The sequence below is a fragment of the Anopheles ziemanni genome, assembly GCF_943734765.1.
Source record: "Anopheles ziemanni chromosome X unlocalized genomic scaffold, idAnoZiCoDA_A2_x.2 X_unloc_1, whole genome shotgun sequence".
Lineage (NCBI taxonomy): Eukaryota > Metazoa > Arthropoda > Insecta > Diptera > Culicidae > Anopheles > Anopheles ziemanni.
In genome coordinates, this window is record NW_026689707.1 from 550,235 (window position 1) to 560,931 (window position 10,697).

General features: G+C 42.0%; 1 protein-coding gene across 1 annotated transcript; it reads left to right on the forward strand.

Annotated features, from left to right (window-relative positions):
- The first annotated feature begins 827 nt into the window (after nt 1–827).
- Nucleotides 828–8,733, forward strand: LOC131291485 (uncharacterized). The gene is made up of 5 exons (XM_058320705.1): nt 828–963; nt 1,176–1,248; nt 1,569–2,181; nt 7,943–8,107; nt 8,596–8,733. Exons 1-5 carry the CDS (start codon nt 828–830, stop codon nt 8,731–8,733), a joined length of 1,125 nt encoding a protein of 374 aa, XP_058176688.1.
- Nucleotides 8,734–10,697: the final 1,964 nt, after the last annotated feature.

The following is a 10,697-nucleotide window of genomic DNA, read 5'->3' on the forward strand; positions in this document are numbered from 1 at the left end:
CGCGAGTAGAGGAGCTCTACTGCGTCACCAAAGGAAGGCTCATGGACATACTGAGCGAATCTACGAAGGTAACGGTGAAACAGGAGGCAGCTACCACATCATCGCTTGCCGCGGTAAAGCTGGCAACCATTTCTCTGCCGAGCTTCAACGGAGATTATGACACCTGGCTCACGTTCCACGACACGTTCGAGTCCCTGGTGCATAGGTCGAAGGAACTATCGGCTCTAGCTCTACTGCGTCTCCAAAGGAAGGCTCATGGACATACTGAGCGAATCTACGAATGTAACGGTGAAACAGGAGGCAGCTACCACATCATCGCTTGCCGCGGTAAAGCTGCCAACCATTTCTCTGCCGAGCTTCAACGGAGATTATGACACCTGGCTCACGTTCCACGACACGTTCGAGTCCCTGGTGCATAAGTCCAGAAGATCCACTACCTTCGCGCCCCGCTGGAAGGAGAAGCCGCTAGCCAAATCCAGGTGCTAAGCATCACGTCGGAGAACTACGACATCGCCTGGACGACACTGGTTGAGGACTCCAACAAAGTTCTTCTAAGGAAAAAACAAGTGCGCTCCGTTTTGGGCTTACCAAAAATTACAAAAGGAAGCGTTCAAGCCCTACGCAACATCGTCGACAAGTTTGTGCTACACCTGCAAGTGTTACAACAGCTCGGTGAACCGATTGACCCGAACAGCACAATCATCGTAGGCCTGCTAGCAGACAAACTCGACGATGCTACAGTAACTGCTTGGGAAGAATCGCTCGAGCCCAAACAGCAGCCTACTTACGCTCAGATGGTTTAATTTCTTCGGAGGAAAATACAAACCATGGAGAGCATCGAGGTAAACCGTTCGACATCTTCGGCAAACGTCGAACGAAGGAAGCAGACATCACGCTCTCACATGAACGTCGCAGCTTCAGCCGCAGTGCAGCAGCAGCAGCACCAGAACGAAGCAGTGTGTAGTATGTGTCGACAAAACCATTCCGTAAATCAGTGCACAGACTTTACAACCGCTAACCTTCAGCAGCGAATTCAAATAGTGCGTGATAAAAAACTGTGTGCAAACTGTTTACGTGAAAACCATACGGCGGCTCAATGCACCAGCAAGTTTGTGTGTCGCCAGTGCTCCGGACGTCATCACACGTCAATACATCCGGGATTGTTTCAACCACAGCAGCAGCCATCGAAGAGCTCAGCTCCGTCGTCCAGCATGTTGGCAGCATCAACAACACATCCATCTGTGGAAGGTACGAATTTCGATCGTGCGATTCTCACAACTGTGCTATTGGTAGTTGTAGATGCCAACGGCGGTGAGCACCTAGCGCGTGCTCTTTTGGACCTGGATCGCAACCCATCGCAATGAGTGAAAAGCTGTGCCAGCATATTCGTTTGCGCCGGAAAGTGGTTGATTTAGAGATAACTGGAGTAGATAACACAACCACCTCCGCAAAGCACATGGTGTCAGCAGAAATCCGATCCAGGATCGGAGAGTTCAACAAAACTGTGGATTTCATCGTTCTCCGGAAGGTGACCCACGACATTCCCGCTACACCATTCGGGACTACAGACTGGAACATACCAGCAGAGCAGACCTCGCTGATCCGCACTTCGACACCGTGGGACGGATCGACATGATCATCGGGGTGGCAAACTTCTACACCTTCCTGAAGGAAGGACGGATTCGTCTGCACGAGAAAGGACCATTGTTCGTAGAAACCGTCTTCGGTTGGGTAGTTACCGGAAGCCCACTGCCACCGGAGCAAAAGATGGCAATGAGATGGCATTTTAACATCATCACTCCAAGCCTCGAAGACCAGATCGAACGATTCTGGAAAGCTGAAGAAATCGATACAACGCAGACAGCAGATGAAAGGTACTGCGAAGAATTCTTCAAGAGTACGGTTTCGCGAGACGCAACGGGCCGATACATCGTGAAGCTACCGAAGCATCAACAACACGACAAGCTAATCGGTGCTTCAAAGGCAACCGCCCTACGACGATTCGGAGCCCTCGAGCGGAAATTGGGCAAAAACGACGAGCTTCGCCATCAATATCACGACTTCATGGCAGAGTACATTGCGTTGCATCACATGACACCTGTGGAAGACGACGCAGCAGATGGTCCCGCAGCGTGTTATCTACCGCATCATCCCGTCTTCAAGGACACCAGCACCACCAAAGTAAGAGTCGTGTTTGACGGTTCCGCAGCAACATCAACAGGACGCTCTCTGAACGACGCCTTGATGGTGGGACCAGTCGTACAAGATGACGCGTAACCGTGCAGTCTTCATCAATCTATCTTTTGATTTCGGTTGTCATTGCTTCTGTTAATTTACATTCTTTGAATCCGCCACGCTTAGCAGCTTCCACCACACCCGTCTTCCAGTATTTTGCAATCACATCATGCACCGTTGTAATTTTCATTCCCATCATCTCGAAGATCGATTAAATTGTGCACTTGCTTTCATAAGCCTGTACGATTCTTTCACGGTCCTCGTTTTTCAAAGTGCGCCGTGTCAGCTTTGCGACTGCTGGAACGGCGACACTGTCCGTTGAAGTAGAATCTTCACTGGACCTTTCTGAACTAAGAAGAGATTATATTAATATTAGAACAACGATATTCGAATGTTGCATCTCACCACTATGGACTGCTTTAAGATGCTGAGATCGAAACAAGTGTATTCGTCCAAACGTGAAGCCTAGAATGAAAGAACTGAATGTTACCATTTTCCCGTTTCTATTTCGTGGCGAGGCTTTCAGTTTATAAATTCTGCAAACAAATGTTCTTCACATCCGGAGTTATCATCAATGTATACTTACTATCGAAAGCAGAAACTGAAGAATATTAACAACTGAGCAAATAAAACAAATATCCATTGACAAAATACGAGGGCTGACAATAAAGTTAGGTCTCCAACGCTGCAACTTCGCCGGATCACGCGCTAGGCGAAATCTGGCAACACCGCCGTGTTCCTTGGTTCCCCCACTACCACTTTGCTGCTGGGTGAGGCTTCCCCGACCGCTCAGTCTTGGCTGAGCAGCCGTCAACGATGGAGGTACCCCTTGCGTCAGCGTCCAAGTGCGAATTGCGTTCTGTAATACGTTTTTTGAGTGCGAAAAAGGTGACACCTATTGAAATCCATCGTCAACTAGTTGAAGTTTACGGGGAAAAGTGTATGGACATAACAAACGTGCGTAAGTGGAGCCGCGAGTTCAATTCCGGGCGCACTAATGTTCACGACGAGGAGAGAAGTGGCCGACCGTTGGTCTCGGATGCGATTGTTCAAGCAGTGGAGGCAGAAATGCTCAAAAACCGCCGTGCGACAATTAGGGACTTGGAAGAGAAGCTTGGAGGAGTGTGTAGCAGCGAAACCTTGTGAACATATCCTATGTGTGTCATATCCTTGTGAACAACTTGCAGTATCACAAAGTTTCTGCCCGATGGGTGCCGGAACAGAAATTAGGTTCAGAAAGAGGTCAACACCTGGCTGCGCGAGGCGGACGGAGAGTGGTATTCTGCCGGCATAGACAAGTTCATCGTGCGGATGCGCAAGGTGTTGGAAAAAATGGCGATTATGTAGAAAAGTAGCCAAGACCTTGGCCTTTCCAACGGTGTATCGCTTTTTGTAAATAAATGTCATTTTCTATGAAAAAAAAAAAATTGGAGACCTTACTTTATTGTCAGCACTCGTATACAGATCACGAAGTCACTTCGTATATGGTAGCATCTAGAATCCTCTTGACTAAAATTAAGGAATTGGTCAAGTTACACATGTCAAAACCGCAACACGTACATTTCTGTATACTACACTGCGTCCCAAAATGATAGCCTCACCCAGTTTTTTCGCTCATATGCTATTTTAAATTATCGCAACGTAAAATAAACGACAGAAACATATTTCTTAATCTAAAAGAAATGTGTTTCACTTCTAATTTATCAGAAAAAAAATTAATTATAACGTTTTGGTCAAAAATTTTAAAAATGAAGTGTCCCATAATGATAGCCTTACTTAAAAAATCATTTAAATTAACAAAGCAATCCAGTTCCTAGCTACGTTATCAGTTGCTAAAAGTAATTTTTAAGTTCTCTTACTTTAATTTGTAATTTAATTTGAACATTGGAAGCAGAAAACAACTCTACGAACGAGAAAAAAGTTAATTTGATGCTTATCGCTGTAATGGCAAGTCAAATCATGAGATTGGTGCGCTAATAAATAGATCCACAAACGTCATTAACGATTATGTAAAAGATTCCAGTTAATATGGGCTTCAGAAGTCTCCTGGTCGTCTTCAAAATCTTTCCTCGCGTGATAATCGGAGGATTTTTTAAGTTGCTTTCAATGCAACCAAAGGTTGCCGTAGGACAAAAAACGATTTCTGGTTGAATGTGCACAAAAATGCTGTGTTGCGAGCTTTGAGTTCATGTTCTGATATTGTAAGAGAGTCCATGAAGAAAGTTTCTGCCCTCAAACTTCACCAAAAAGTCGCTAGATTGGAGTTTGCTACAGAACATATGACATGGAAGAATGTGTGGAGAAACGTAAACTGTCCGTTTGCAGTCTTGTTCAGATTTTAAATTATTAATTTATGTTAGGTGGATTATATTGATGAAAAAAAGTTCACTATTAATGGACCGGATGGTTACATCCATTACTGGCAAGATTTGAGACGTTAGCACGATTTTTCTACCGTCGCAATTTTGAAGGTGAATCAGTCATGATTTGGGCTGCGTTCAGCGGTCTTAGTAGAAGTGAATTGGCCATTATACCAACACGTATGAACAGCGATATGTTTATCGACATCCTGGTCAATCATTTAAAGCCTTATCTGGAAAATCACAACACATTTTTGAGCAAGAAAATGCTGCCGTGCACGCAAGTAAGACAACAAGAACTCACCATGCACGATCTAGTATCGAAACAATGTCTTAGCCAGCCGTTTCCCCAGACCTTAATCCATTAGAGAATGTTTGTGGAAGGCTAGTTCAAGAGATTTATGAAGATGGGAGACATTACGAGACCCTAAAGGACCTTAAACTTGCTATCCGAAATGCTTGGCGTTCCTTATCAGTAAATACGTTAGAAAAATTATCGGAGAGCATGCCATCACGAATTTTCCAAGCAATAAATCGTAATGGGGGGCCCACTGATTATTAAATCATGATTTTTGAATCCATTTATGCTATTTTTGTTGATAATTTAATCAAAATCCTAAGTGAGGCTATCATTTTGGGACACCACTGATTTTAGTTTCTTGGTACTAAAGCGATTGTTCTCTCGTTTTCTTCAACAATATTTATGCAAATTAGTCGTTTTATACTTACAAATATTTGTGAATTTTTTGGAAAAATTTATATGCTCGGTATTCGCCCTGCACAGAAAAAACTAGGTGAGGCTATCATTTTGGGACGCAGTGTAGTACGGTGCATTATTAATTTGACAAAGTTACACAAGAAGCACAAGAAAATGACTACGTTTGATTTCAAAATGATCAACGCGTACAACCGTTGTTCGATGGAAAGCCAGAAAATATACACCCCGCTGACAGAGTCTCTGACGCTCTCTCGATTTCGTCACGTCATCCCTTTCCAACATTCGAAAAAAAAAATTTCTTTCTGCCTTTTCTGGGTGTTAGTTTTTGGACGATCGAAATTTCAAAGCCGTCGCAAAAAATTTCTCTCCTTTCCACAAGGTATACTCTCACCTCGTATGGACTTAGCGCGTGTCGGTGACAGCTGCCAAAAAACACATTGTTTGATTCCGATTTGGTTAGTAAACAGCACTTAGAATTTAGTCCAACATTTTATATTAATTATATGTGTATAATTGCTTAAAATGGGTTGAAATGTGTATTTTTGTGTTGCTGAAAGTGCTTTTGTGAAGTGAAGTGAGAAAAATGTTACAAATTGTGTTATTTGTGTTGTATTTTTTAGAAGCTTACAGCGAAAATATAAAAGACAGTTTAGTTGAAAATGGCATCAAAGAAGTTGCGGCGCGACGAAAACTTTTGCCGGCAGAGACAGCGAATTATGGAGGAGCTGGACCGACAAGCAGATATGGCGTTGGAGCAGCTTGGAGACTTGGCTGAACCATCCGGGGTGGCGTGGCCAAATCTTGACCACGGTAATGCTGATAGATAAGTATAAGTGGTGGTTTGATAAAGATGGTTTTATTTTGTCGTACCTTTTTCCAAATATATGAGCAACATGTTTTAAATCCTCTTTTTTTATTTAAGACTATTCAACGGAGGTGGATGTAAATAATGTAAAAAGTGGTGATGGGTCTACTAACGCGGACGTAGAATTTGATTTTTAAATTTTTTTTTTGAGAACTTGAATGATGAAGTTGATGATGATGACGATTATGATGAAAACATCACAGCAAGTCATGTAACTACTTTCTATAGTTACATGGATAAGCTGAGTTTGAAGGACTGTGTCAGATACATTGCAGTATTGGGAAAACTGTCTCGGCCCATTGTGAACATGATTTTGGTAGCCTTGATAAGTAAATTCAACTTAGATTTACCTCGAGACAAGCGGACTTTAGTCAAAACACCCACATAGTTCAAGAAGTTTTATTTGCATTGTGCAACAACATAGTGTACAGTTCTCATAGCTCATAAATACAATAATATAATTCAACCTAATATTTCAAACTTAATAATAACTATTTTGCAAACTAAATTATTATTTCAAACCTTACCAAACCAAACCTTTCAAATACTAACTAAACCTAAATTATGAGCTAAACCTAAACTAAACCTAAACTAATTCTATTAATTATGAAATTAATAACTAAACAAATACAAACTTAACTAAACAAATTAACTAGAGTTAACCCTAGTATGCTTTTTACGGCATACACTTTTGATGACTCCTTTTGCATTCAGGTGGCTTGAGGCATTTTTCAATTTTTGTTTGAAAAACTCTTCTACCTCACTCATTTCGATTCTTTCATTTTCAGTTGCCACAACTCTAAATAGTCGATGCACATTTCTGTAGTCCTTAAACCTAATCTTCTCCTTGTTCTTTCCTATCCCTGTCCAACTGCATTCCACTAAGAAATATTCACTAAATAATATATACAAAGCTTCATGCATCCTCTGACGCGCTCCTTTCCCACCTATCTCACTAGAAAGCCATCCGTCTAATTCCTTGAATTTTTCATCCTCTCCTAATGCGGCATCAAGTGCAGCTAATTCTGCCTTCATCAAAATTTTTGTTGCAGCGAACGTAGTCCGTACCGCATACGAAGGACGACATGCAGGTGTGCTGGTGGACGGCAGAATCTTGTCGGTTATTATATCAAGCTGGGCCTTTACCGAAACAACCGCTTGGGTCAACTTGTTGATAAAGTTGGCGGTGCCCAAATTCTGACATCCGCCGGCACACCCGAATGTCTTCGCTCGTAGATGGTTGGCCATGTTGGCTTCCTGCTATGTTGGATCCTTCGTGCTCCATCTATAAAAGGGAAGTTGAATTTAGATTTTAATTGAGTTGCTCGAACATAACGTCTTTTTTTTCGTTTACTTCTCACAGGTTTCGCTTTGCATACTTTTCTGGATCAGTGGATTCTACAACTATCACTACCGCGGGTGTTTATGGGTCGTGCTTTTATTATATTGAAAATTGTCAATATTATTGTTTGTGTACATATTGATAATTGACAGCTAGTTTAATAAATTGTCATCCACGCGATGTTGTGGTAAACATATTTCATTGCACGTGTTTTTATTGGAAGGAAAAGAAATGAGGGTGGGAGGGAGAAAAAATTTAAACACATACATGCATAAGCATGCTCACGGATGAGCGAGCGAGGCGCGAGAGAGGAAGCGTGTGACGTCACAGCGTGCATTCTCTTCTGGCTTACAAATTGACTGTGTGGAAGCTAGGTACAAGCCGACTTAAAGCCGTTTTTTTTTTATATGGACTTCTGTCAGCGGGGCAAGGATCTAGCCAAGGATAATGAGCCAATGTTGGTCAAGGTGCTAGAAACAAAGCTGACAGGAAAGGCAGCTCAAGCAATGCCAGAGGACATCATGAAGATTGACGATTTCATTGCCGAAATCAAGAAGCGATTTGAAGAGAAGACCGACCCGTTGAAGGTGATTGCAGCTATCAAAGCAATCAGAAAACCCGACAACAAAGCGATAGGCGTGAAAATTGAACTCCTCACAAACAAACTGATGGGTTTGTATAGGGAAAACAAAGTCCCTGAAGACTTTGCCAATAAGATGGTAGTAGGACTAGGAGTCAACACACTCGTGGAGAAGATTAGCGGCGAGAGAACCAAAACGCTGCTAATGGCATCCAAATTTGAGACTGTATCAGAAGCAGTGCAAAAAATGCAAGAGCTCGATGCAGCAAACACGGAAACCACCAGAGTGTTAACGGTTCAAAGGGAATCAGATAAGGGACAACCGTATAGGAGACAGGTCAGGCAGTTCCAGCCATCCTACCAAAACAGGAACGAAGGTAGATACCGCCAGGGAGGAAGGTATCAGTCGAACTACAGAAACGGAAGAGGTGGAAGAGGAAGATAAGGAGGTTGTCGAAAAATCCGAAATCCGCAACGCGCATTTTGATCGCGCAGGAAGGTGAACAAATGAAGCCACCTTCGGGCAACGATGCGTATATGGGAACAAAGATGCGTCAAGCACCCAACGGCAACACCGACCATGTTTTAGGTCAACAGCCGCAATCTCAGCAAGATTGCCAGTTTATGCAATAAACTTATCAGCTAGCAATTACATCAAAGTAAAACTGGATATGTCAAAAGATGAATACAGCATACTTATTATAGATACAGGTGCAAACATATCTCTATTCAAAATGAACAAAGTCAATCAAAATCAACTAATAAATACCAATAGGAAGATCAATCTGAAAGATCTTAGCAGCACAGTAACTACAACAATAGCAGCAACATCGTCAAAAATGGAAATTGGAAATAACTGGGTTGAACATGAGTTTCATCTTATACCATCAGCCATTGACATTAATGCAGATGGAATTCTTGGAAAAGATTTTCTGACAAAATTCATGTGCAACATTAACTACGAACATTGGTTACTTCAATTTCATCATAAAGGTGAATTTATATCGCACCCGATTGAAGAAGAGGCCAGCAATCGAGTAGTTTTGCCATTTAGAAGTGAAGTCATTCGAAAAATTAAATTAGCTTATGTGCAAGAAGATTCAATAGTACAAGCAGAAGAAATTAAACTAGGCATATTTTGGGGAAACACAATCATCACACAAAACGAACAGTACGTTAAATTCATTAATACAACCGAAGAAAATGTAACTTTATGTTTGAATTCATTTAAACCAAAAACAGAACCACTGAGAAATTACAACATTCTCAAGTTCATGAACAACAATAGTAGCAACTTAAACCGAGTACAAACAATTCTTGATCAAATTGAACTTAGCAAAGCACCATTAGAAGCACAGAAAGATCTTGAAAAATTGATCATTGATTACTCAGACATCTTTTGTGTTAACGATGATCCAATCACAACTAACAACTTTTATACGCAACAAATTAAATTCAAATTCAATGTAACATACCTAGTTACATTCCGAATTACAAACAAATTCATTCACAAGCAGATGAAATCAAAAAGCAAGTCGATAAAATGCTGAAAGACAACATTGTAGAACATTCTGTCTCAGCATACAACTCACCAAATCTTCTGGTACCGAAAAATTCAGAAGTGGGAAACAAAAAATGGAGACTAGTTGTAGATTTTCGACAATTAAACAAGAAAATCGTGACTGACAAATTTCCATTACCAAGGATTGACACAATTTTAGATCAATTAGGGAGAGCCAAGTACTTCAGTACTTTAGACTTAATGTCAGGCTTCCACCAGATCTCTCTCGACAAAGACTCGCGAAGATATACAGCGTTCTCAACCCCTTCAGGCCATTACCAGTTCAAAAGAATGCCATTTGGACTAAACATTAGCCAAAACAGCTTTCAAAGACTGATGGCAATAGCCATGGCCGGGTTGACACCTGAACTCGCATTTGTATATATAGATGATATAATTGTTACTGGATGCAGTGCACAGCATCATATCAGTAACCTAGTTAAAGTATTTTGTAGATTAAGAAAATATAATCTTAAACTCACATGTTTAAGGATGTTCACATAATACCGCTGTAGTCAGACGTGCTTTCAGTCGCTCCTGCTTAATTTTCTTACGGTGCGTGATTTCGTGCGCCTTGGTTCTGACAAAGTCTCGTGTGACCCTCAAGTTCGCGCCTCGCCCGTACCTCCGTTTTGGCCGCAGTCGCTACCCCCGTTCGATCGCGATTATTACTTTTGGTGCGTTGGATTTCGGCCGATCACCTGTTTTAGCGCCATCACTCTGCAGTGTCTTTGACCCCGGGAACCTGCCCAGAGAGACAAGTTGTTTACGTTCGCTTTTGGACCCGACACGCAGAGCACACTCTCTCTCTTCATCATGGACACCAAATGCCATATTTGTGCTTTGGCTGTTCCGACGGATCCGGTGGTTTGCAGTGGAAATTGGCCTTTTTCCACCTGCCAAGCTATGTTTCATCCGGAATGTCTAAAGCTTGCCAGTGCGTGTGTCAAGGAGCTTTCACGCAATCGTGGCCTCAACTGGACATGCGAGAAATGTCGATTTCCCAAATAACCTTTTGCGTGCTTTAACCTCGCGA